This window comes from Hippopotamus amphibius, chromosome 7 (assembly GCF_030028045.1).
Source record: "Hippopotamus amphibius kiboko isolate mHipAmp2 chromosome 7, mHipAmp2.hap2, whole genome shotgun sequence".
NCBI lineage: Eukaryota > Metazoa > Chordata > Mammalia > Artiodactyla > Hippopotamidae > Hippopotamus > Hippopotamus amphibius.
Window position 1 is genome coordinate 111,919,177 of NC_080192.1, and position 27,688 is coordinate 111,946,864.

The 27,688-nt window shown below is 38.7% G+C and overlaps 1 protein-coding gene across 6 annotated transcripts in view; it reads left to right on the forward strand.

Moving 5' to 3' along the window:
• Positions 1-18,854, forward strand: part of SRBD1 (S1 RNA binding domain 1) — a 215,745-nt gene extending 196,891 nt beyond the window's left edge. For 4 of the 6 annotated variants that reach the window (XM_057741939.1, XM_057741940.1, XM_057741941.1 and 1 more), the window contains exons 20-21: positions 14,123-14,307; positions 17,972-18,854. In XM_057741939.1, coding sequence (XP_057597922.1) covers positions 14,123-14,307; positions 17,972-18,261 — 475 coding nt within the window. In that variant the 3' untranslated portion in view covers positions 18,262-18,854. Of the gene's footprint in view, positions 1-11,575; positions 11,894-13,960; positions 14,095-14,122; positions 14,308-17,971 lie in introns of those variants that run through there. The other 2 variants (XM_057741944.1, XM_057741943.1) reach the window with 2 other exon arrangements.
• Positions 18,855-27,688: the final 8,834 nt, after the last annotated feature.

Below are 27,688 nucleotides of genomic sequence, written 5' to 3' on the forward strand. Positions count from 1 at the left end.
CTTCTCATTTTAAACTAGAAAGAGGGTGAAGAGCAAGAGTAGCATATTCATCCTAAAATTGTACTTACCTCTGCCAGAAGATGTTTTTAAGTAAGAGAGAAAGAGTAAGGAATAATTTGAGGTCTTTAGTAAATGTCAATTTAAAAACATAGTAAGAAAATCCATATTATACAATACATAAGGGGAACACGGGGTTAAGAAACCTACTATTGCTGCAGATAGGATTTATTTCAATAGTCCTTTGAACACATTCTGTTCTCAATCTCTTGTTTCAGGATCTTCTCACATTAGTTGATTACATTCTATTTCACTGAAAAAATTCAGAGCTACCTTCCTTAGATTGTCTCCACATCTTTTACTCATTGTCCCACACTTCCTCTAGCTACCCTTCCGTATTTTGATTCTGTGACTCTTTCCACTCTTGCTTCTTGCTGGTTGCCACTAAGGACACTTGACCTTGGCATTCTCTTGGTCTCTCTGAGTTGCAGCTGCCTCAACCTCTAAAAGTTGGCGGGTGGGGGTGTTGGGGAGTGGCAGCCAAGTGAATAAGATCCTTTAGCTTTATAAAATGCTGTGACTGTCTCTGTATCTTCAATGTCTCCATAATTTATTCCTTTTGTTTTCCCCCACAGACATATTGCTGCTCTGATCTCCCGTTCTTCCCTCCCTAAAAGCTAAAAGCAGCAACCACTTTTCATCTTACTTCCTCCTAGAGCTTCTATCTCAATCCTCCTTCTTTTCATTGCCAAACTTCTCAGAAGAGTTATCTGCCTCTAATATTTATTGCTTGCTTTCTCTCAGCCTTTATAGATTGGCTTCTGTCCTTACCACTCTTCTGCAATTACTGTCTCGACTAATGACCTCCTGATCGTCAAAACCAGTGGCCTCTTTCTGTCCTTAAACCGCTTACCCATTCTGCTACATTTGACACCATCAATTTACTGATCTCCTTCCATGACTGTTTTCACATTCTGTCTTCTCTGACTTTTCTTCTTCCTCTGGCCCTCTAAATGTAGATATTCTTCAAGTTGTTACCTTCGTCACCTTCTTCTTTTATTCTGTATTTTCCCCTGAATGACTGCACCCACTCACATGACTGTCTTTATCTCTCACTCCTCCACTGCTAATTCCAATCCTACATTTCATCATCTCTAGTCCAGGCCTTTCTCCTAAGCTCTAGCTCTCCCTTTCCATTTGCTTGTGAGAGATTTTCTCGTGAATATCTTCGCAACTCAAACTCAATATACCTAAAACTAAAACTTGTATCCTCCTTTCTCTCTCCCTTTATAACTCCCTCTTCTCTTCCCATTAGTCCTCCTCATCAACCCCATACAAAAACAAGACAGACAAATAAACAAAAAGGCTTGGTCTTCCTCTCCTGTCCCATGATGAATGGTTAGGGCACTACTATCTTGCCATTAATCAAGGCTGGAATTAACAGATTATTCATTCATTCATTAAACATATACCTGATTCTCAGTGAGTACCTGCTGTATTCCAGGTACTGTTCTGCAGTCTTGGAATTCAAAAATCCCTGCTTTCAAGGAGACAGACAGTATACAACCAGCATAATAAATAAATTGTGTAGTATGATAGAAGTGATAAGAGCAGTGGGAAAAAGAAAGCAGAGTAATGGGGATCAGGATCCCCAGGGTTATGGGTAAGGGCTTGCAGATTTAAGTAGGGTGGTCAGGGTCGACCTAATTGACAAGGTGACATTTGAGCAAAGTCTTGATGGAAGTAAAGGAGTTAGCTGTGCAGATATCTGGGGGAATAGTGTTCCAGGAAGAGGGACCAGACAGTGTAAAGGCCCTAATGTGGGAGCAGGCCTGGCATGGTCAAGGATAGCAAGGAGGCCAGTGTGGCTAATGCAGAGTGAGCAAGGGAGGGAAAACGAGATCAGGTCAAAAGGGCATTCGGAGGCTATTATGGGACTTGGCCTTAATTCTGAGTGAAATCAGGAGCCACAGCAAGCTTTTATGCTGAAGAGTGACATGCTCTGACTTACATGTTAAAAGAATCCCATTGTTTGCTGTATTAGGGAGAGTAACAGGAATAGTGGTAGAAACAGGGAGACCAGTTAAGCTAAGTGCAGTAATTCAGGTGAAAGATGGTGATGACTGAGACTGAGATGATAGAAGAGTTGGTGAAAAGTTGTCAGATTCTAGGTATAATTTTAAAGAAGAGTCAATATGATTTGCTGACAGATTGAATGAAGGGTATGAAAGACAGTAATTGTGGATATGAATGACAAAAAATAATGTGAATACCAGAGACACTGGAGGATGAAGTGGAAACTCGTTGTAATAGAGGGGAGTGGGGAAGAGAAAAGTTAAAGAACTAAACTTTGATCACCACTCCCCTCCTCCCCCAGTGGTGTCTTCTAGTCTCGTGGCATTAGGACACAGACTGATATGGCATAATTTGTTTAATGAAAGAATAAATGATAGAAATAAAGAATGAAAGATGACTACATAGGAGAACACTGAGGAAACGGAACTACTTAGTAATTAACAATTTTAATAGAGCAAAATGAAGTCTCTAGCTTTACTCCAATTCAAATATTTTTTTCTATAGTCTAAATTGACTGAGGTCAATGCAACTGTGTAAGCAAAACTGTTGGTAGAACATCTTGATCATCCTTTCTGCCATTGTGTTGAGTAAGTGCTTCTTTCAGAATCCTTTGTGGATTGAAGGGATTTTAGGACCTCCTCAAATTGAATCCCAAGCCTCCACAGAGTATCGTGTCCAGAGTCCAGGCCTTCCTGGATTTTATAGGCTAGAACACAGAGGCAGACCATGAAAGAGGATTATTTCCCATTTTCTGCCATCATCCAAAAATTGTCGTGATGTCTCCATGTGTGAGTGATTTCATTGTATTGGCTATTGTGGGCCATGAATAAAATTGCTGCTGTGAGTAGAATGAAGTCCAGAAGCAGCCTGTGTGGAAGTAGCCACTCCCCCACATCTCCTCAGTTTTTGTCCCACCATTCTGGTTGATCAAGAGAGCCAAAGGCAAGTATCAGATTTCCCCTTTTGCTCGAATAAGGAATAAGGTGCCGGGAGGCAGTGCTTTGTGCTGCACATTATGCTGATTTGTCCATGTCACAGTGAGACCTGGCACTCTCCCAAAGAATCTGCTGCATTAAGAATTTGATTCACTCCAGATAGTTAAGCTTGAAAGCTGTTATGTTCTTGATTTAACTTGAAAAATGCCAGGAAATTTAATGTCTAGATTGTCACTCAGCACTCATTTTGATAAAGCTTTAGCTAGTATTTAATCGTTATTTCTGTTTTGGCCATCAGGGAAATTTTTTAAAAGATTAGTTTCTAGAAGTGGCTAACAACCTGTGTAGCAAGAATATGACATGCAGCACCAAAATGATGGACTAGGTAAGCTGTATGTCAAGGGATGATTTATATCTGTATCTGCACTATTGTAGTAGTAATGTGGTATTTCCTTTATTACTGCTGATATACCTATTTCTGACCCTTGGAATCAATGTGGAGAAGTATGTTTTCAGAGAGTAAACAACCGTCAACTTAAAATTCAGGTCTGGAACACGAGTAATCATATAACCTCACAAAATATTTTCTTGGAGACAGGAGATCTACTATACAAAAGCCAAGCAATGTTTATTCTTTTTTTATTTTATTTATTTATTGGCTGCATTGGGTCTTCGTTGCTGTGTGGGCTTTCTCTAGTTGTGGCAAGTGGGGCTCCTCTTTGTTGCAGTGCACAGGCTGCTCATTGTGGTGGCTTCTCTTGTTGTGGAGCACGGGCTCTAGGCACGTGGGCTTCAGTAGTTGTGGCACGCAGGCTTCAGTAGTTGTGGCACGCAGGCTTCAGTAGTTGTGACACGCAGGCTGTAGAGTGCAGGCTCAGTAGTTGTGCACGGGCTTTGTTGCTCCGCGGCATATGGGATCTTCCCAGACCAGGGATCAAACCTGTGTCCCCTGCACTGGCAGGCAGATTCTTAACCACCGTGCCACCAGGGAAGTCCCACAGTGTTTATTCTTAATTTATGAAAAAACTTGTGTCAGGTTTTTAAGACCAGAAGTTGGTCAAAGGGCACAAACTTCCAATTATAAGATGAATAAGTTCTAGAGATTTAATGTACAGCATGGTAATTATAGTTAATAACATTCTATTATATACTTGAAAGTTGCTAAGAGAGTAGGTCTTAAATATTTCACCCCCCAGAAAGAAATGGTAATTATGGGACCTGATGGGGGTCTTAAGCTAATGTTCTGGTGGTAATCATATTGCAATTATAAGTGTATCAGATCAGGCTTCCTAGGTGGCGCAGTGGTTAAGAATCTGCCTGCCAATGCAGGGGACACGGGTTTGATCCCTGCCCCAGGAAGATACCACATGCCGCAGAGCAACTAACCCCATGAGCCACAACTGTTGAGCCCATATGCTGCCAGTACTGAAGCCCATGCACCTAGAGCCTGTGCTCTGCAACAAGAGAAGCCACTGCAATCAGGAGCCTGCGCACCACAATGAAGAGTAGCCCCTGCTCGCCATAACTAGAGAGCCCATGTGCAGCAACGAAGACCCAACACAGCCAATAAATTAATTAATTAATTAAAAAAAATAAGTGTGTCAGATCAACAGGTTGTACACCTTAAACTTATATAATGTTATATGTCAGTTATATCTCAATGAAGCCTGGGAGGGACCCACAAACGTAGAATTAACCCAACAAGGATTCTATGTTTAGATAGATGAATATACATGGATCCCAGCTGGTGCTCCTGGGCTAAAAGCAGTTGGGGGCCTAGAGGGTGGAGAGTCCCTTTGGAGGTCCTGCCTTGCTCTCTGCCATGGAGCTAACATAAGTCAAACCAGACTGTCTGGTGGCCCATACTGAAGACGTTTAGTGACTGAGCAAATCTCAATCTCTGTTTCTTTCCCATTCCTGTTCAAGGATTGAGCACCTCTGAACTCTTTTTTCTTTTTAAGCATTGCTTTCAGAGGTTTTATCACATTCTTCCCAACTTTAGCTTTCTACCCAGCAAGAAGAAAAGCCTTCTAGCTAATAAGCAGCTGTAATACAGGAAGTTGAGTTTGTTTTTGTTTAAAAAACAAAACAAAATGGCAGCAGTAGAGCATTGGTATTCATAGTTTCAACTGTGAACAACTCAGAAGGCCAGTGACTTGTGGTGATTTGTAACTTTTCTGAGGGGTAAGTCACTTAGTCTAATGAGTATGTCTAGCGCACCTCCCACATCTAAAATTCACCACAGCTTGATTCCGCATTCGTGTGCCAACTAACTTCTACAATGATAAAAACATATTTCTTTGTGAGAAACTTGCCTGAAAAGAAACCCAGCTACAAATGCTGTAAAATAAATGAAGATTAGGTAAACAGACCTAAGAAGTTATTTGCAAATTTGAAAGATCTTAAATTTTTCTGGACTTGCCTTGCAACAGTCGGCAGCATTCAGATATGATAATTAAGGCAGAATCTTTTCTGGCTTTTGATAAGTGAAGTCTTAGGATGTGTATCAGTTGGTTTCCACACATTTTCTTCTGTGAAGCTATGATTAGATAATGTTAGATTGCCTTTTCATAAAGAGACATGGTAGCATAAAAGAGACCAAACCTAAAATATAAAGATGATAAAAGTACGGATTACTAAAAGTGACTTTTGGTGTTTGTTTTTTTCTTGTTAGTACTGTAGTTGAAAACCCAGCCAGCTTACTATAATTTCCAGGAAGTAACATTCATCATATTTTTGAAAGTGCTTTCACAAAAGAGAAAAATGATGAAAAAGATTCTACCCACTTGAGAATCAGGTGACCAGGGTGTGGGATACTTAGGAACTGATTGTCATATCTAATGTCTTACACACTGTTCTAACACACGCCACACAAAGTTTTGGGCAAGGTTGGTAGAGGTAAATAGGAAATTTAAGAATCCGAGATGGTACCTAACTCCGCAGTACAGTGCCAGACTGCCTGGATTCAAATCCTGCCTATTTGATCTGGGAAAGTTATTCAGCCTCCCTGTACCTCATTTTCCTTATCTGTTAAATGAAGATAATAATAGTACCTATCTCATGGGATTACATGAGTTAATATACATAGAATTCTTAGCACCTGGGAGAGAGTAAGCTATTGTTATTGCTATAGTCATTGCTATTATTTTTGTTGTGATTGAGAAGGGACTGTCAAGCGGAGTCATAAAAGAAAAAGGTGGGGGGTTGATTTACAGCTGTTAGTTTCCCGGGAAAAAAAGTTTTGCCTTGTGATTCAGATATAATTAAATTATAATATAATTTAGCATTGTTAATTAATGTTAACACTGGGTCCTAGAATTGGAGAAAACACTGATTTCTCTCCTGCATATCTGGTGTAGCCTTGTAGTAGATGAAGTTGCTGGCCGGCTATAAAGTTGTGCTTGCTTCAGTCTCTTCCATCTTCAGAGTTTTTGCCCTTCTCCTTCTCTTCTCTTCTTCAGGTTTAGGTCACTCAGTCTGGAGCCTGAAACTCAGTAGGGTATTGATTTAGTCTCCCATTATCTTCCTGTCCCCACTATAGCTATGGATTTTAATCTTAGCCTGTCTTCTGACTCTGTGTGACCATAAGCAAATTACTTTGACCTCAATTGCCCACCCTTTAAATGGAATAAAATGGCTCTGCTCATTCAGAGGACAACCGGGGGCGGGGCGGGGTGGGGGGAGATTTATGGAAATAGCAGATGTTAAGCATTTTCAAATTTCTTGAAAGGAGGATTTCTTGACAGGATGAAATTCATAGTAAAAAGGCTATTTCCCGAGGAAAAAAGTTCTTTATTCCAGTACATAGGCTTTATCCCCTAGTAGTGCCAGAGCTGTTTAATTTCAGCTCTGCTATCACTAGCCTGTATGTTTTTGAATACTACTTTTTTATTTGCCCTCCTCTTTCAAATATTCACAGGCACTAATCCACGTTATGGCTTTACAGACAGTAAATTAAATTATATGAATTCTGAACACAGTGTTTTTGAGCTGTAGAAAGTCTGCAGCCTTTGAAACCACTAACTTAATTTTGTACAGCTCTTATTCGGTAACTCAAAAAGAGCAAAACTTTTTCCTTTTGAATTTGGTTTAAAAAATAATAATAAATTGCTCCCAGGCAGTGGTCCTGGGTGCCAGATTTTATCTGGGATCTAAATATTCTGTCTATATTGAAAATCTCCCAAAGTTAAGGGGTAAGCAGTGCTAATGAAGACGTGATATATGACGACTTTTACCTTATCTACAACCTTGTGGTCTCAGCTGTGTGACTTTGGGCAGGTCACTTAATCTGAGTTTAGATTTCCTTATCTGCAAATCTATATCCACAATAAATTTTTGAGAGAATTAAATGAAATCATCTTTATTGAGCACTTTCAAAATATCTATTTATGTGCAAATAAAATCTGCCTCTAAAAGAGCAGAAGCAAGTGGAAGATTGTTTATTCCAATATACTGTCATTATTTAAATTAGACTAAGCTCACTCAAGGCAAAGGCTCTATTATCATCTTTCATAGAGTCTTCTTCCACAGTAAATAAATCTTTATTGAAGAAAGCTGAATGCTTTTCTAAATTACTTTTAATTCACTTCAGCATTTTGTCACATTCCTTTGAAGAGCTTTGATTTTAGCAAATCTTTGTCATTTGAGGATGGGGTGTGTGTGTGTGTGTGTGTGTGTGTGTGTGAGTATGAGCGTGTTTAAAACAACCCAGACTCAATGGAAAGAGGATGATCAAACTGAATAATTGGGTTGTTGGGCTTTTATTCTGTGGGTTTTTTTTTTTAATGGGGGATTATTGTTTTAACAAGTGTAAGAAAATTGATTTTCCTTTGTCACTTGTAAATTTATTTCTAAGGCAATTTCTAAGACAGGATGTTAGAAATCTTTAGCTCAATAATCACAGCATTTCAATACATGATGCCTTCCCATTTTTATATACTTATACTCATTTGGATATATATGTATATACATTTGATTTTTTAAAATTGTAGTTTTAATTATATCATAATCACAGTATATCACACCTAGCAAGTGGTTCTGAAGTAGGAAAAGCTACGTACAAATTAGCGCTGCTTTTTCTTTGTGGCATTTGTTATTATTTCACTAATCTTAGATATTTTGTTTGATGTAACTATATGAGCTATGTCTTCTTCAACTTTTCTAAAGAGAAGATCATGCTAAATCTCATACTTTTAGAGGATGTCTATATAAGCACATTTTAACTGGCTTTTTTTTTTTACAAAGTTAATTTCCTGTACTAAATTGCTAAAATAGAATAAAACAGCTTTCTAAGGTTATGTTCTCCCACATACAATTAATGCAACATGCATCGAGTATCTAGCTTCCGTGCACATATAACAGGCCTTTGAAAGGGAGGAAACATTTACTGTTTTTCAGAAGTTAGAAGCAGGTTAACAGTCTGATGCTTATTAACCAAGTCTTTTGGAAGACAACTGCATTCCTTAATCTATGCAGCTTCTTGTTTTTTTCTGCTGCTCATAGATCCAAGAATGTGTTTAGATGCAGGAAGTGCTCCCAAGACACTGCAAATGGTACCAAGCAATGATACTAAAAGTGCTCCCCTGCCACCCATATAGCTGCATACCATTTAAAACTATACTCTCAGATCAAAGTCTAGAAGGGCTTTCAGAACAACCTGGTTACCCTTTCTGAAAGGGTTACATTTTTTAAAAGTTTATCTGCAATATGTGTTTTCAAAAGCTGCCAAGTTCTTATGAAAAAGTACTTGCTATAACTTTCTGTGGCTGATGATATGCTAACAAAAGCCATTTCTTTATTACCTTCACTAGATACCTACCAGCTTCTAAGCACAGTAGGTTGTTCTTGGGCCTTTCTGTAAATGCACTCTACTTGAATTTACCATTACTTGCGGATTTTGCACCAATGAAGATTTTTAAGGATTTTGGCCCAGTTCAGTTTCTCGGTTTAACAAAGAATTTAGGAGTTTGAAAAGATTCTTTGATGATGATTAAAGTGCAGTTCTCGCCGCCACCCCTTTGATTTGACTGCTGAGACAGCAGATGTGGTGAAGCCACACTCCTTTAAGCAAAACTAAAGTGTGCTGCTGCTACGTGCTCACCTGGGTGAATTCAGCTCCCGGCAGAGAGTGTAAAGGGGTAGCAGGTTTCCCTCCTTTGCCACATTGGAATTTATATTTCATCTTTAATATTAAGAGCAGTAAACTTTTGAATATATATAGAATCTGTGGGTTTTGGTGTAACAAATTATTACCGAACTTTTGTGTCTCACCGCTTGCTCTATAACCACAGTTAAGAAAGCCAGGTTAGCTCTTAGAGTATAAACTCTCTTTTTAAATCGTTGAATGTCTGCCTGTATTACATGATGACCTGCTTTATCTATAACTACTTTTTATAAAATGACTGTGCTCTTGAATTTATTGGTTTGTTGATGTGATTACTTTAAGACTGAGTAAAACCAATGGATAAAAATAAACAAGTATGAAAGTCTCTTTTAAAAGTGTCCAGAGTGGATAGACAACTAGAAGTATTTTGCCCTTGCAGCACGGTTCTTTGTGGAGTCTTAAATCCTGTGTGTTTAGCCCACAAAACACGTGTTAATATTAAGTTGTTTTTAACGTGATGGAGTTGCATCACCATGGTTCTTCTGTGCTCTGTGGGGTATCATGTTGCTCTAATGTAATGAGTCCTGGGCTCCTAAATTTTTTCTCCATGCTGGAAATGATTACATAAAACTGAATGTTCATATCTGAAGTCTTACGAATCTTGAGAATTTCTTATTCTTCAGGAAAAATATTACAAAGACTTTAAGTCTTTGAGGGGGGAAACTTGCTTTTGTAACAAGTTTCTGTTGAAAATATCAGAGATTTTAGGTTATATAGCATTCTGTTTGAAAAACAAGCAGTCTCTCTGCTTCAAGGTCTGTATTTTAACTTTGTGCAGATGTGTGCTAAAAGAACATGATGTGCTTATTTGTTGCATTTATGCTACTTTCTTACTTTAAGTAAGATGGATGAAATTACATATTAAATAAAAACAGCAGCTCAGACAGCAGTCCTTAGCAAACTGGAAAAGCCTTTTAGAGACAGTGGAGAAAATGAGACCACTGTGATTTTAGTAATACATGGACTTTTGATAGAATTGTCTACTTAAATGCATTTATATAATAATTTCTCTGCGGGATTTATCAGTGTTAACTGTCTAATGTTTAAAACTAATCTGCCATTAAATTGTGTTGGTGGAATGTTACCCAAAGTATTGTTTTATATCTTAACCAAATACAGCACTTTAATTTTGACGTAACTGCAGCTATAAACAAACACACACTGATGTGTATAGCATGAAACTCCAGTTAGCAAAAATAGCTGTGTGGCTTTGGGCAATTTATTTAACCTCCCTGAACCTCAATTTTCCCTTTCTGTATGATGTGATACCTACCTTTTAGGGTTAAATGAGAACATGTATCAAGCACTATTTTTTCAGAACATATTTTCTCAGAACATATTCACTTACATTCTAGTTCTAAGCTTCATAAAGTACAATGTGTTTTTATATGGTACTTTTGAGCCAGAAAGTACTTTGCATTGAGTATTTCTTATTATACTCAATTCTAAAATGAAACAGTGTATTGGATATTAACTTATCACACTTGATTCTAGAGTAAAAATTCAGAATAATGTAGAATAGATTATTCTTACTGTATTTAAAGAACATGTTTATTTAGTGGCTGCTGAGCAAAAAACATTGTTTCCTATCATTTACAGTTGAATATATTTGAAATCCAATAAGGGAGAGATCAAACTCATGCTGTTCCCAGTTCATTTTATAGTCCCTCTCCCCTTTTGTTTCCTGTTTTCCTTTTTCTACAACCCTGTTGTAACTTTAAGAAAGTTTTCAAAATAAAAAAATCTGACTTTGTTCCATAGTCATTTAAAAATAGAGTTGATCAATACTGAAGCATTAGCTAGGAGCACAACTCAGTGCTTTTTTATTGATTTCAGTTACCAGTGCCCTCAGGCTTGTGTGTGTGTGAGGATGAAAATGATATATGAAATATGCACCCAAGTTAAACAGACCAATATTCTTCATACATTTGTAACCACTATAAACAGAATGCTTTGTATGAAAGTGACTTTAGTAGCAGTTAGTTATACACACACACACACACACACACACACTTAAAACCTTAGGACTCCAAGTAGCCTCCTGAGCCAGTGTTTTTGTTATTGAGGCCAAGACTTGTACAGTGCTTTGGGAAGTTTCTGCCTTTTAGTTACTTTTATTAATTATAAAATGCTATTCAAGGTTATTATAGAGTTTCAACCCATGAATATACTTTTTTGGCATTTTATCAGTTGCTTGTAAGCCAGAATCTTGGGCATTTGAAAGATGTTCTGCTAAATAGCCAGTTGCAGACCAATCAAGCCAAGAAGGTAAATACCAAGGAAGTCTGCTCAGCAGGGCCTGTATTATTTAGAAAGTTGTGCAAGGAAGTTGGCTGCAGGCAGAAGTTGTCATGTGTCATCTGCCCCATCAGTCAGAGCTTTAGCAGCTGTTCCCTGTCACCAGGGCCCTTATGTGCTACTGCTCATCCATCAACACTGACAGATACCACTGCCTCCCCCTGGGCCAGGGAAGCCATGGACACACAGACAAAAAGTATGTATCTCACTGGCACCAGTTGGGGTGGAAGCTCATTTTAAAAAAGGGAGTGCAAGCACCAACTCCTTGGTCTTTCATTAGACCCTTAATCAAAATATATTCAAGAGAATATTAAATGTTGCTATGTGTAATTTCTGGAGAAACAGTATAAAAACACTTTCTTTTCTTTTATTTGAATGGATAATGGCACCTATGTTGTAGCCATACTCTGTTTTTCCTGTCCTAGTGGGGTTTTATGAATGAAATGGGTCACATACTCAAAAAAAAAAAAGATATATATATATATATATTCAAGAAAATAAATTGAATTTTGGTGAATCTGTTCTTGACTAAAAGTATGGCTTTGGAAATATAGGAGGATTGCACATTCGAACCCAAAGAGATGCCCTGGTTAAGTGAGAGATGAGAGCACTTTCTTCACCAGATAACAGATTATTACTACCAGATAATCACTGAAGAGGCCTTTTCTAGTTGAACTCAACAATGTAAAAAAGGACTGGAATCACAAGCATTGCCTTTGTGATCATGCAGCAACCTGACAGATGGGATACATCCCAATTCTGATCATAGACAAGCCTCCAACAGTTTCCTTTTTCCCTGCTTGTGTTCCAGAGACATTCTTAGAGGAAAGGATTGGAGGGCACTAGTATCACTATCTGTCTGATTACTGTGTTGACATTTTTTAAGAGCCATTCATCGTAGGAAATGGAACTTAATGATGTAGAAAAATACCCAGCCAAGGAATAGCAAGGAGGTAAGCAGCAGCCTAATATTCAGATGAGATTGAAGGGAAATACATCTTAACCCTGTAATTGTTTTTTTCTTAGTTAACTTATTACTGAACTCCAAAGCTAAGTAATTGAGAGGCAGCTGTACAAGCAAGGGAAATGGTAAACATAGCAGAGGGAAATTGAGAATGGCAAATATTTTTGTTTTATAAATATTGCAGCTATATAATAGGTAAAGTATATAAAGTAATATTCATCTTAAGATTATATAATTGAGGGGCTTCCCCGGTGGTGCAGTGGTTAAGAATCCACCTGCCAATACAGGGGACATGGGCTCGATCCCTGGGCCGGGAAGATTCCACATGCCACAGAGCAGCTAAGCCCGTGTGCCACAACTACTGAGCCCATGTGCCACAACTACTGAAGCCCAAGCACCTAGAGCCTGTGCTCCACAAGAGAAGCTACTGCAATGAGAAACCCATGCACTGCAATGAAGAGTAGCCCCCGCTCGCCACAACTAGAGAAAGCCCGCACACAGCAACGAAGACCCGATGCAGCCAAAAATAAATAAATAAATAAATAAATAAATAAATAAATAAGTAAGTAAGTAAGTAAGTCTTTAAAAAAAAGATTATGTAATTGAGGTCTTGCTTGCAGTGCTTCCATTTTGGATTTGTTTTGTTTTATTTTTTTAATTATTTTGGCTGCGTTGGGTCTTCGTTGCTGGGCGCTGTCTTTTTCTAGTTGTGGCGAGTGGGGGCCACTCTAAATTGTGGTGCATGGGCTTCTTAGTACAGTGGCTTCTCTTGTTGTGGACCACAGGCTCTAGGTTCATAGGCTTCAGTAGTTGTGGCACATGGGCTCAGTAGTTGTGGCACATGGACTCAGTAGTTGTGGCTCATGGGCTCTAGGATGCAGGCTCAGTAGTTGTGGTGCATGGGCTTAGTTGCTTTGAGGCATGTGGGATCTTCCCGGACCAGCGATGGAACCCATGTTCCCTGTATTAGCAGGCGGATTCTTAACCACTGTGCCACCAGGGAAGTCTAGCAGTGCTTCCATTTTGGAAGAAAGTTACTTTTACTTTTTCTTTTTGGTAATCCCCTCATATTTTTTCTGTTTACTCTGAATACTTAATGTACTTGATGTTATTTAGTCCATGTGAGGCTTGACTGTTGGTGGAATTTGAGAATTATTAGGTTGAGTGTATTCTTGCACAGGTAACACTATCATCATGGGTACACAGAAGTGAAGAGCAATGATATGGCATATGAACAGAATGATTTATTTGTCAAAAGCTGGCAATGCTTGTTGGATATTTTGCTGGATTTTGGTAGCATCAATTTATTGTTTGCCTAATAGCTAATTTAAATTCAAATAAGTTTTCCTGACTGAGATTTGGGGAAACATGTAGCAGATATAGGTATCCTTATTTGGAAAATGTATATGACACTAAACTCTAAAGAACACTGCAATGTAAAACATTTCTGATGCTGATTCTGAGCAGGTGCTTATTGGAAAATAGCGCAAAAACCTAAAGTCATCCTCTTCTTTTTTTTTTCCCTAGGACACATGATCTATTATGGCATGGGACACATAATAGATTTTCAATGAAGACCAATTGATTGATTGATATATGGATCTGAGATGAATAAGGAGTGACCTGTATAAGGAGATTGGAAAATAAGTAATATTATTAATAATTGGTGGGATTTTTTTCCCTCTACAGGTTTTTGTCATTCGTTGGAGGGACACTCTATGAGACTGGAAAGCCTGAAATGCAACAAAAAATAAATTCATTCCTTGAAAAAGAAGGAATTGCGAAAACTGCAGAAAGATTGCAGACAACAGTACACACCTTACAGGTCATCATAGATGGTCTCAGCCAGCCTGAGAGCTTTGACTTTCGAACAGGTAAACAATTGAATTTGAATAACAGTACCTTTCCCTTGCGTAGCTCACAATACTCGTAAGCCATAGGACTCTCCATTATCCCATCCTATCCGTGAGAAAACTGAAGCATAGTGACCTTCCTTCAGAGTCATTGCAGCTAGTTAGTATCCAGAGCCGAGGCTGAAGCCAGGTCTCAGGCTCCTTGTCCCAGGCTTACTTCCCATCACACTAGACTCTGCATCATGTGTGTGCTGCCATGTGCATGGAGGCACACATTTTTCATGATCCTTTTGTAAACTGTTTTTACTCGTAAGAGTCAGAAGTCCAAGGTAAACATTCAGTTCACAAACTAAAGGGAATCTTCTCCCTAAATTATAGCCTTCCAGGTTGCTGAATTCTATGTCAATGAACACATTGAACAAATAAGATACTATCTCTCTGTTGATTTTCCTTCTAATTAAAAGTCTCTCAGCTTTCACCACAGGTAGATAGTGAGGGAAGTATAACAGCCATAGTTGTTGAGAGCAATGACCCGGTGAGAAGGAATTCAGGTATCAAATGACCTACTTCCCAAGGAAATTTGAATAGGAAACCCTGAGATTTAAATGAATCTGCACTTGTCTCACATCAGTGTTATGACACCATGTTCGTGCTTGGCTCTTTTCAACTGGGTTAGGCTGTGCTGAGGTGGTTACTTTGAAAAGGTTTAAGGGAATCTGTGCTTACCCAGCAAGCTCAGTGTACCATTCCCTCAACTTTTGTGTAAGTTTGAAATTAATTTTAAGGTTGGAGACAAAGGAAATGAAACATACAGTAAGACCTCTGCCAAAAATGTAGGAGTAGCAGCCTCTGGGTGGTCCATCAAAGGGGCTGTTTCAGTAGACAGATCCATCTCCCTTTGTGGGAACTCTTATGTGTGAATTCCACCTAGGTGTTGTCTAGCAGGAATACCAAGTGAGCAGTGGTTTTCAAGCGGGGTGGGATTGGAGGGTGCTATGCCTAGAACCACTACCTTAGAGGGTTGGCAGATATGCTCTGTCCTGGCTTTTCTTGTCCATCTTGTTCTTCCTTCTTGGTGTTGATTGCTCCATTATCCCAGGTACACTATAGACTCAGAGTAAAGATCAGTACTTAAATTATATAGTTCAGTTAAACAACCAACAGCTATGTTGGTCCTTACCGTGATGCCCCTGGTTGAGCAGAAACAGATGCACCTGGGCTCTGAACGGAGCTTACCAGTTACTGCAGTGTTTATCATTGTGACAAGTGAAATTTCAAATAAATCTCTTTGGAACTGACTTTTGCCCTAGCGTAAGTCACAGTTTTCTAGATGTCTGAGAACTTTCATTTTCATACGAAAAACATCCCCAAGAAGGAAGGCAGACAGTCATACTTTTGAAGGGACAGATAGTATTTTGAATGTTTGTATATTACAGTATTTATGTTACATTTTTTTTCTTTTCCCCATTTTCTCAAAATTATTTCCTTTCTTACCTCATTCTTTCTTCATACTCATCCTGTCTTCTGCTTTAATAAATTTATTTATTTATTTATTGGCTGTGTTGGGTCTTTGTTGCCATGTTTGGGCTTTCTCTAGTTGCAGCAAGCGGGGGCTACTCTTTGTTGCTGTGCGCAGGCTTCTCATTGCTGTGGCTTCTCTTGTTGCTGAGCATGGGCTCTAGGCATGAAGGCTTCAGTAGTTGTGGCACACAGGCTCAGTAGTTGTGGCTCGCTGACTCTAGAGCACAGGCTCAGTAGTTGTGGCACATGGGCTTAGTTGCTCCGTGGCATGTGGGATCTTCCCGGATCAAACCCACGTCCCCTGCATTGGCAGGCGGATTCTTAACCACAGCGGCACCAGGCAAGTCCCCTGTCTTCTGTTTTCCCAGTGACACAATCAATTCTATTTTACTAACACTCTGGTTGCTGGTTTCCAGCTTATTAGGTTCATCAGAAACAGCCTGGTGACAGAGGACTGGAATATGTAGCCTTGGCAATCTAAGTGTTAACGTTTGCCTGGTACATGGGGGATCTTCTGATTTCTCAGTGACCCAGGCTGTCTTCAAAAACATGTTAAGTAGTTCTCGACTCTGATTTTCCATGCAAAGTTAAACTAAGCCACCGATCAGGAACCCTTGGGGAAGTTGCCGCAGCTGGACCTCTATAAGAAAGAAAGGGGAAAAAGAGTTTCTAAGCATAAAAACAACGCCTGTGGGGTCTCTGAGACCATCCTATCTCTGACCCTGAGCAACAACTTAGTTTCACTTTGCTTTGACACAGGCATTGTCCAGTGTAATGGCACATTCAATGGGTTCTTTGTTTTTGGAATTCACTGCTGCAGCATCAGGTGGAATTCTACACAATCTATTCCAGTGCTAGCATATGCCTTTTTTATGGAGAAAATGAGATTTCAGGTTTAAAGAGGGTTTTTGTTTTGTTTTAAAGGCAAAAGGTGAATTTTTTTAAAAAGCTTGATTTCAGAATGGTTGGGCTGGGGGAGGGGAACCAAGAGGTGACCAGTTGTTAATACAAATGTAAAGGATCGCTTTAACAAGTGATCAGGATAAAGCCAACAGCTGTGCAGGAAAAGGAACTAGAATGGGTGGAGGGGAAAATGAGGTCTTAGTAAAAGGAGATCGGAGCGTAGAATGTGTTCTTTGTTATTAGAATCAACATTCAGTAATCCTAGGAAAGGGGGCCAAGAGGAGCATTGAGCATGGGTAAGTGGAATCCACAGATAATCCAAAAGCCCCATTTAAATTGTTAGTTGTAACCTTCTCCGCCATAAAACATTTGTTGTTGTTTTTGTTTTGTTTTAACTAAAGCCGTAATGATTCCTTGGCAGACTTTGTGCCTACCTTTGGGGAATGGGGGGTAGTGTTAATGAAAAGAGAAATGTACACCAGCTCAAGCAAGGAAAGAGGGCTGTAAGGAACTTGAGAACAGAGATCTATGCTTCATCTTTGTCTCTCTAGCACCCAGCAGAGTGCCTGGCCAGGAGATAAAAATAGGAGTTAATAAATGTTTTATGAATTGAGTTGAAAGAAGAGAAAGGAGATGAGGTACTAGCTGATCTGTGTTTCTGAGAAATAATCAAGAATCCATAAATTTCAACTGGATAAATATATTCAAAGCGGATAGGAATTGATCCTTGAGCTCGAAATTTGTGGGGAGAAGTGAGAAGAACATTTAAATTTCATCCACATTTGACTAAACACGTACATACGTTCTACCCCCTTTAAACAGTTTGAGAATTCAGGTAGTGGGGGAAAAACTCTTAATCATCCATCTCCAAGGGTCTTATTTTCTCAGTGTTTGTGACTTAGCCTGCATGTTCATTGAGCAAATATACTTTCTCATCACCTCTTCATAAAGAAGAAAATAAGACTCTACTCTTCTTAGTCCTTATGTATAGTGCTAATGTTCACATGTTAGCAAGAGAGAATTTGAGGAGAAGAAAGTGTGGAGTAAATTTTATTGAATTGTTTCAACTTCGTGCATGCCGTTTCTCTAACTAGGATGCCTCCTCTCTGAAGGCAGGCCTGTATCTTCAGCTCCTTTTACGTCCCTACTCAGTGCTTAATACTGGTCTGGGCACACAATCAATATGTAGTCCATACTTACTAATTTATGCTGTGTCTAACAGTGCCTTATTTACACGAACTTTTTTGCCCTTTCCTTGTAGATTTCGATAAACCTGATTTCAAGAGAAGCATAGTCTGCTTGGAAGACCTGCAGGTTGGGACAGTTCTTACAGGCAAAGTCGAGAATGCCACCTTGTTTGGAATTTTTGTGGATATAGGAGTGGGGAGATCAGGGCTGATTCCCATACGAAATGTAACAGAAGCAAAACTTTCTAAGACAAAGAAGAGAAGGAGTCTTGGATTGGGCCCTGGAGAAAGAGTGGAAGTCCAAGTACTCAACATCGACATTGCCCGATCTAGGATTACCCTGGACCTCATTCGGGTGTTGTGAGTGTGCGACTGATGGCCGAACACTGATTTTTATTCCCTCATTTTCTATAGGTTGGCAAGGATAAGTCAGATGTTTGTGAGCTCTAGATAGCAGTTTAGAAAGAATTCACTTAATATCAGAAGTATTTTCAAAACACTTTCCTTATTATTCCTTCTGAATAGAGAGCTAACAGTTTGATTTCTTTTCCCCTTAAAAAAAGCAACTAATAGACATCTTTATGTGGCATTATGTAGTAATGATTTTCTGACCAAAATTTTATTTTTATAACTCCTTTTGCATTTTGTATAATAGATTGTTTCACTTTTACTTGCCAACATGCCTTGCTTGACTTGTGTGGAATTATCTTCTTGGTTTAAATTGTACAATGTTTCTTAACAGTAGGGCTGGCAGTATTTAATCTTCTCTTTTTATAGATTTTTTTTTTTTAAATCAGGCTTTTTGAACTTGACTCATGGTTTTCACTTGCCAAGGAAACCAGAAGTATCCCAATAAAACAGATCCTGATGTGTTCATAACCCTCAAGTGAATAGCTCAAACTGTTTCTCAGAAGGATATATGTATTGATCCCTACAATAAAGTTTTGTGGCTCGTGATCTTGTTTTTGCTGTGGTGATTCAGTGAACGATCTGAGTCGATGTTGATTAAAGAAGATGTGGTACATATTCATACAAATTCCACATAAGCCAACTAACTGTGCCTTTCGGGAAAAGGGAAGCCTCTAGAAATTTGAAGAATGACTTTCTGTTTGACTTATTTCAGGAAGGCATATTCTTTCTTAAGCATTAAGATTAAACTCCAAATGGGGGTAGAAATGGCCCTCCTAAAGATTCAGTATAGATCAGGTGTGAAGGGGCAAGAAAAACAAGTAGATAAAGCCTGTACTCTTAACTCTGTTTTTATTCAGTGGAGATGGTAAATATTAGCATGACAATACAGGGTAAAAATGATTTAAACAGAGCCCACACTGGACTGGTATCTTATCCATTCTGGCTGCTGTAGTTCATTTCCCCGATGGAGGGAGGCACTTGCATGACTGAACGAGTACCTGGTTTTCTTCATGTGTAATGAGTGGATGGTTACTAAAGAGGGTGACCAATCCTGCTTGTTTGCCTGGGACAGTCAGTCTTGGTAAACACTCATTGTCCTGGCATAATTTTTAATAGTGCCAGAACACTTTTTAATTTCTAAAGTGCCCCATTTTGGATAATAAATCATATGATCACTTTAATAGTAACAGCCCCTTACAAAGTGGTAAATCGGACTGTGTTTATTGACAGTTCTGCCTGATGGTTTGTTTTTCTTGAAATATACAGTCTTCCAACTGGTGTACATAGATATTTTTAATACTGTGGGTTCCTTAAAAGTTGTATATCTCAACTCCTGTTTGCCTGATGATTTCATTTCTGAAATGCTTTTTCTCCCCTTCTTACTGGTCTTCAACTGACAATGGATCTTAATGTTGTAACTTGTACAAAGTTGACCTTCCCGCTCACTCCTCCCAGTGTTCTTCCTGGTTCACAGTTTGTAGACCAGCGATGAGTGATATGTACCTGCAGAGTCGTATTCTGATGCCTGCAATGTAATTTCGAGCAAATGCTTTTTTTAAAAATAAAGGTATAATTGGCATATGACATTATATTAGTTTCAGGTATACAACATAATGATCTGATATTTGTATATATTGCAAAATGATCACTACAAGTAGTCTGGTTAACATCCATCACCATACATCGTCAAACAAATGTTTTAGGGGAAAAAGCCATCTTCTTGGGCACTTTGCATACAGGAACCAGAGCAGTCCACAGGGTGAAGCAGCTCTGTTGACCTGGTAGCTAAGCCCTTGGGGACACAAGGAGGACTTTGATATTGCACTAGGTTGCATGCCTTGTCCTCTGCAGCCCAAACATGGTGGTGCTCTGTAAGGTGTAGGCTGGGAGAAGAGGGGCACATCTCATTTTATCTTGTAACCCCAGAATGTATCATGATGCATAGTGGTCAGTATGTTCAAGTAGTTTTAGTCCCTATTCTCCAATAATCCACATGTGCTTTTGAGATGGTATCTCTACTTCTCTGGGCCTCCATTTCCACATTTAAAATGAGGACGATGAAAATAAAGCATTCATTTTTCCAGATCATATTAATAGCCTCCTGTGTGCCAGGCATCATGCTAGACAGTGACCATACAATTATGATAGAAAATTAGAGATTTCCCTGCCCTTATGGAGCTTTAAATTTATTGAGGGAGAATGAATCATTAATCAAAGAATCACATAAAATGTAAAATTACAAGCATGATAAGCAATATAATGGTGACAGCACATTATAGATGGATTGACCTTTTCAGAAATGTCAGAAAGTGTTTCAGTGGGGTTTATCTGAGATGTGACAATGACCAGAAGTTAACTGGGGCAGATATTTTATTGACCTTAACAAGAGTTGTTTCTGATAAAGGGTAGAGATGAGAGCCTTATTGGAGTGAGTTTGAGAGAGAGTAGGAGGAGTTAGATTGGAAATGCTGAATATAGGTGATTTTTTCAGGAGGTTTTGCTGTAAAGGAAAAAGAGAAAAAGAAAAGTGGCTGGAAGGGGAAAATGGAGTCCAGGGAGAGTTTTTGTATTTTTTTTAAGATAGAAGACATAATAATATATACAAATGGAAAGGATCCAGGAAATTTTGATACAGGAGACAAAGAGGAGAATTACTGGAATGAGATGATTGAGTGGATGAGATTGGATAGAATCTAGTGCACAAGTGATTGGTCTAAGATAGGGATACAAAGAGTTCATCCATATTAAAAGAGAGAAGATTAAATATGTGGGCACAGATGAGGTAGGAAGATATGATGATGGGTGCTCATGGAAGGTCTCTTTGTATTGCTTCTATTTTTCTCATTGAAATATAGAAGAAGGGACTTCCCTGGTGGCACAGTGGTTAAGAATCCACCTGCCAATGCACAGGACACAGATTCAATCCCTGGTCCGGGAAGATCCCACATGCCTCGGAGCAGCTAAGCCCATGCCACCACAAGTACTGAGCCTGTGATCTAGAGCTCACGAACCACAACTACTGAGCCTGCATACTGCAGTTACTGAAGCCCACGTGCCTAGAGTCCGTGCTGTGCAACAAGAGAAGCCACCAAACTGAGACGCCTGTGCACTGCAACGAAGAGTAGCCCCCGCTCACCACAACTAGAGAAAGCCTGCACGCAGCAACGAAGACCCAACGCAGTCAATTAAAAAAAAAGGAAAAGAAATTTAAAAGAAGACTGAGACTGAAGATCAGAGCGAAAAGGAGTTGAAAGTTTGAGAAGAAAAGAAGAGGTAAGGAAAAAAGTGAAAAACCTAGGGAAATAGAGTATGATTTCCAGGCAGTGTTAAATGTTCTGCCAGGTTAGTGATCAGTTGAATGTAGGATCAGTCAACTTGGTTATATATTTCTTCAGCCACATCAGCTATGTGTTAGATCCAGATTAGGTAGAGAGATGGATCTAATCAGGTTTGGGAGTTTGTCAAGTGAATACAATAGAAAGAAGGGCAAGGAAGTTGAAGGCTTGTGAACAAAAAAATTATTGACCATGGAATTTAAGCCCAGTAAGAAGAAAAGTAAGAATTTGAGCGGGGAGTGAGGAGCAGTGAGAAAGAATAGGATTGATGGATTGTAGGTCCTGATGGATCAAGTGTAATAGTGAGAATATAGAGGGTATAATGGATGGGAAAAAAGTGGTTGTCTAAAATTGGATGCTTAACTCTGAAATTATAGTTTTGGGGGTAGTTTTGTAACAATGGGTAGGGAACGATCCTGGGAATAAGTAGCAGAGGTAGGGGGACAAGGATAAGCTCATTAGAGAAGAGGAAGTGAAGGAACTGAGAAGTCAGCATTGTATATGTGGGTAATGATTTTTGGAGGCAGTCGCAGTAATGCAGGTATAAAATAGTGGTGACTTGGACCGGAAGGTTAGTGTTAGAAAAGGTGACAAGTGGTGGGATTCCAGATACACTTGGAACATGAAGATATAGTCAAACAGGGTTTCCTGATGTATTGGATGTAAGATGTGAGATAGACAGGAATCTAGGATGGTTTTTGGCCTAAGGACCCATAAGGATGAAATTTTTATCTACTAAGATGGGAGGGAAGTTTTGGTGAAGAAGTTCATTTTGGACGGGTTAAATTTGAGATATTCATTGGACATCTAAGTGGAGATGACAGGTAGGCAGCTGGCTATCTCAGTCTGAAGTTCAGGGGACAAGGCTGGGCTGGAGATGTAAATTTGGTAGTCACCAGCATACAACAGTACTTATAGCCATGAGACTGGATAAGATCACCAGTGGAGCGAGTAGAGATAATAAATAATACGGAGCAGAGAGAGATCCACGGCTGAGCTGTTGGAAATCTAAGACACTCAGGTATAAATTCTTTGAACATCTCTGTAGGGGCAGGGGTTTTATCTTGTCATGGTGGAGCCTGCTGATGCATATTCAGAATTCTCCCCTTCTTCCTAAGGGAATTCTCATTTGAGGGAAGCAATAGTGTGACTAGTGGATGTGGATATGGCCATATGATAGAGCTCTGGCTAGAGAGTATAGGCAAAAGCCACGGAGTAGGGTTCTAGGAAGGCTAGAAAAAGTGGGGAGTTCAGGTTCAGCTATCATGCTTTTCTTATCCTTTGCCCTGGCCCTCCTTCCTGCTTGGAGTGCACGTAGAATGTGGAAGTGCTGGAGGGCAAACAGTGCATCTCCAGCACTAGAGAGCGACTGCTGAAGCAAAAGATAAGAAAAGTTCCTGAATCCATCTTGGCATTGTGGAGTCACTAAAGCAAGCTTGAACTAACTGCCTACTCTGGACTTCACACTATGTGAGAAAAACAAAAGCCTCATACATTCATTTCAGCTATTGTGGGAGGAGGGGTGAGGGGGGCACGAACAGAGGTTTACAGCAAAATGTATTCCCTGATATACATTTGTACTGTAACCTACCCCCTCTGCATAGAAAAATGCCTGACTTGTGATAGGTCCTCACCAAATGTTGACTGATTGGATGATTAAATAGCTAATAAAAAAAGTTCAATAAAATGGTTAAATATAAAATAAGTGTTCAGAAAAATCCAGTTTTCCTTAATCATGTTAGACAATATGATGGAATAAATGTACCTATATATTACAACACTACACTATAAAATATCTAAAAATAATCTAACAAGCAGTGTGCAAGATTAATATGAATAAAAATTATAAAACTTTACTATTGAATATAAAATAAAAGCAGAATATATTAAAGTACACTATGTTCCTTTATATAGGAACAAAGTATATATATTCCTTTAATATAATATATTAAAGTATACTATAGGAACATAGTATACTTTAATATATTCTGCTTTTATTTTATATGGAAGACATGATATTGTAGAAAGATCAGTCTTTCTGGAAGACTGGAAGACATGATATTGTAGAAAGATCAGTCCTCCAAAAATCATAGATAGATAGAGATATAGGTGTATCTACTTTTGGCAAAATTCCAATCATTTCAGTGAACTTTGCCTTTTGTTTGTTTATTTAAACTTAAATTAAAAATTAAAATTATTTGAAAGAGTGTAAAAAAGGTCAAATCAATATCTTTAAAGAATAATTTAATTCGATATGGGGGAATTTGTCCTTTCAGATATCAAAGTATACTCAAAAGCTTCTATCATTTAAATAGTGTGGTACTAGCACAGGAATAGATAAACAGAAGAGTGGAATAAACAGAGAATTCAAAATCGATGGGAACTTAATATATGTTAAAAATGGCATTTCAGATTGCGGCAAAATCATGTTGCCACACTAACACAAAAATCAGTTCCAGATGGATTAAACATAAATAAAATTTAAAAGAATTACAAACAAACATAGAAGGGCTTTGAGAGTTATTAAATAGCCATGTTTGTGGAACGCAATAAAAAATAGAGAAAATGTTGTCTTATAGACCTAAAAGTTCCATTCAGAAGACATGTGTTAGACACCTCTTGTGAGACCCTGTGCCAGGTGCTGGGGATGAAAGATGAATATGGTATCTTGATGATGCCTGTAGCCTAGAGAAGTTGGAATTTAAGCTGCAGCAAAGAATATCTTAAGTTAAATATCATGGGCATTTTGGAGTTAAACCTGGCTATCTGCTTCAGAATATAGTGTCATAGTGTCATCCCATCTCAGTTGAAGCCACAAGACCCTTTTGGAATGCTTAGTTTTGGATTAATGGAGTGCTTGTGTTGAGGTGTCTGTACATCTAATCCTGACCTCAGAGTTAGCACTTGTGTTAAAATTGGAGATGGAAAGAAAGGACAGGATGGAAAAACCAGAAATATATTTAGTTGATCTTTTTATTTTGGCTTCCTGCCTAAAATCAGTCATAATGAGTTGGATTTAAATAACAGATCATGGAGAACTCCTGAATGACTGGGCTCATTGCCAAAGCAGCCCGTTCCACAGGAAGAAAGATATAGATTTCTTCCCACTCACTCATTTTATATTGCGAGGATGATTCTGTGCATGATGGCTGCGTTTATTATTTAGAGGGAGAGTGGGATAAGCAGACTCTTGTCCTGTCAGCACTAAAAATTACCTTTTTAGAAACTAATTTAAAAACCACCCCCGGAAAAGATTTGCTATTCTCTTACCTCATATCAAGAATCTGAATAAGAATTGCAGTATCCCCCCACTAAATATTTTTTAAAGAAAAAAGTCTAACCCTGAAGAAAGGAAATAAATTATTAATCTAAATACTACAGGGAAACCTCACAGATACCCGAGAATTTATCACAACTATATAGCTCATCTAATGTGACAGGTCTGAAATGTTATGTCGCTCAATCCTACAGAAAAATCTAGTTAAAGATACAATGGTAAAGGAAGAAATGGGGTGAGGGAGGAAGAGAAAGCGTTAGAATAGCCCAGCTTTGCTTTGTCTCAAGTTTCAGGTCTTGTTTTATCCAAGCAGTTAGGCCAAGTATAAGTCTCCAGATTTGTTGCAGTATTTTGCAAAAGCAGTCAAGTAGCAGAAGAATGAAAGCCTGCTACTGAAAGTGACCCACTGCAGACAAACTTTCCATCTCCTTATGGCCAAGTCCACAATAACTTGGGAAATTTCCTCAAGGGAGCAAGGCTTTGGATGCCTTTCTCCCATCCCAGTGGCTGGTTCTTTGATCATTTGACATCAGCCCGCCTGCTTCCCAGGTTTAAGTCTCTTGGCAATGAAGGAGAAGGTGGCACCAGTGAAAGTCAAACCTAACATTTGTTCAAATTCTTTGCTTCACAGGGTTAAAATGATTCCATGAAGCTAAAACTCAAAAGGCCAATTGAATCAAATTTGGTATAATTTGCTACTTCAATAACCAAAACAACTAAGATATACTGTCACTTTACCTATAGTAACACCTACAAGAAACATCTGAAGTTATTTTTGGTCATTTTATTATAAATTAAATAAATGTATTTTTTTTCCTGATTTAAAATACATATATTATAAAAAGTATAAATAATGAAATATAAAAGTTGGAAAATAAAAGTCCCTTGTCATTTGAGAAGTAGTTACCTTTTATAATTTATGTATGCCCTCAACATTTTTCTATACATACACTCCTTCATATATAAAGTTTTTTTAAAACTCAGGGTCAGATTATGTATACTGTTCTATTTTTTACAATATAGCATACACATCTTTCCATATCAGTACCCCTGTATCTACCTTAGTGTGTTTCATGATAAGTGTATGAAGCACTGCAAACAGCGGTTTCTATGGTGTTTCTGGCGAGGAGGAGGTAAGTGAATCTGGGAGCCTTATAAACAGGCCCAGTACAGCCCCGGAGCACTAGGACTGAGGATCCTCCCAACTCAGTTAGCTTACATGATCTACTAGCTCATGAACCCACTGTCCCCCATTTCTCCCCCTCTTATCCCTTGCTCCTATCCTATACTTCTGGATCTCAACTCTAACCCAGGCTCCAAGCAAGCCAGCCCCAGAACCTCCCCAGTCCTGGCCTCACAATTTATAGCAGCACCAGGTGACCTAGGAACTAAAAAACCCCTCTGTTTCTTCATTGTTTACAAGGTTCCCTTAGATTACTTCACTCCCACCTAGATCTCTAAGAACACTGAACAGAGGCTGCAGATCCACGAAAGAAAAAAATTAGAAATTCAGAGCAGTGGGGAGATCTCTCTGCCTCATGGAGAGTTTGGCTCCTATGTGATTGATACTGGAAGCTGCTGAAGTTGAAAACGGACATGAGTCAGGGGCCAAGAAAACTAAAACTGACAATTAATTGGCCCTTAACCCATCACATCTTTTAAAGAGGAAAACATACCCTTGATGCCCCACCCCATCCCCAAGATAAAAACATCAAAAACCATAGGAGAGGATATGCAAAACCAGACTGTGTATGTCTAATTTGACATAGGGTTATTTAAAAATAAATTGCTCAAGGCAAAGCACAGATGAAGAGAGTTCCTTTGGGCTTTGGCCAACTCTTCACTAATAAAGTCTGCTGGCCCCAGTGAATAGAGCCAGGACCAAGGAAAATAGTCTGCAATTGAAAATTTGTCTCCGGAAAATTTACCTTGCCCTTGTTTGGATTTTGGTTTTGGTAACAGATTAATTGAGATGTAATTCGCCATTTAAAGGGTACAAATCAATGATTTTGAGTATATTCACAGAGTTCTACAACCATCACCACAATAAATTTTAGAATTTATTTTCATTACCCCTAGAAGAAACCCTGTACTGTACCCATTAGCAGTTGCTCCACACCTTCAGCCCTAGGCAGCCACTGATCTGCTTTCTGCCTGTATGGATTTGCCGCTTCTGGACATTTCATATAATTGAAGTCATATAATATTTGGTCTTTTGTGACTGGCTTCTTTCACTTAGCATACTGTTTTCAAGGTTCATCCATGTTGTAGCATGTATCAATACTTCATTTCTTTTTATTGCTGAATGATATTCTACTGTATGGATATACCACAGTTTCTTTATCCTTTCATCAGTTGAAGGACACTTGGATGGTTTTCCACTTTTGGGCTATTATGAATTATTCTGCCATGAATATTCACATACAAGTTTTTGTGTAGATATATGTTGTTATTTCTCTTGGGTATATACCTAACAGTGGAATTGCTGGGGCAAATGGGAACTCTGTTTAACCTTTTGCGGAACTGCCAGCATGTTTTCCAAAGCAGCTGTACCATTTTACATCCTCACCAGCAATGTATAAGGGTTGCAGTTTTTCTTCATCCTCGTCAACACTTCTTATCTGTATTTTTTATTATAGCTATCCTAGTGAGTGTGAGGTGGTTTCACAGAGTGGTTTTAATTTGCATTTCCCTCCTGGATAATACTATTGAACATCTCTTCATGTGCTTATTAGCCATTTGTATAATTTCTTTGAAGAAATGTATGT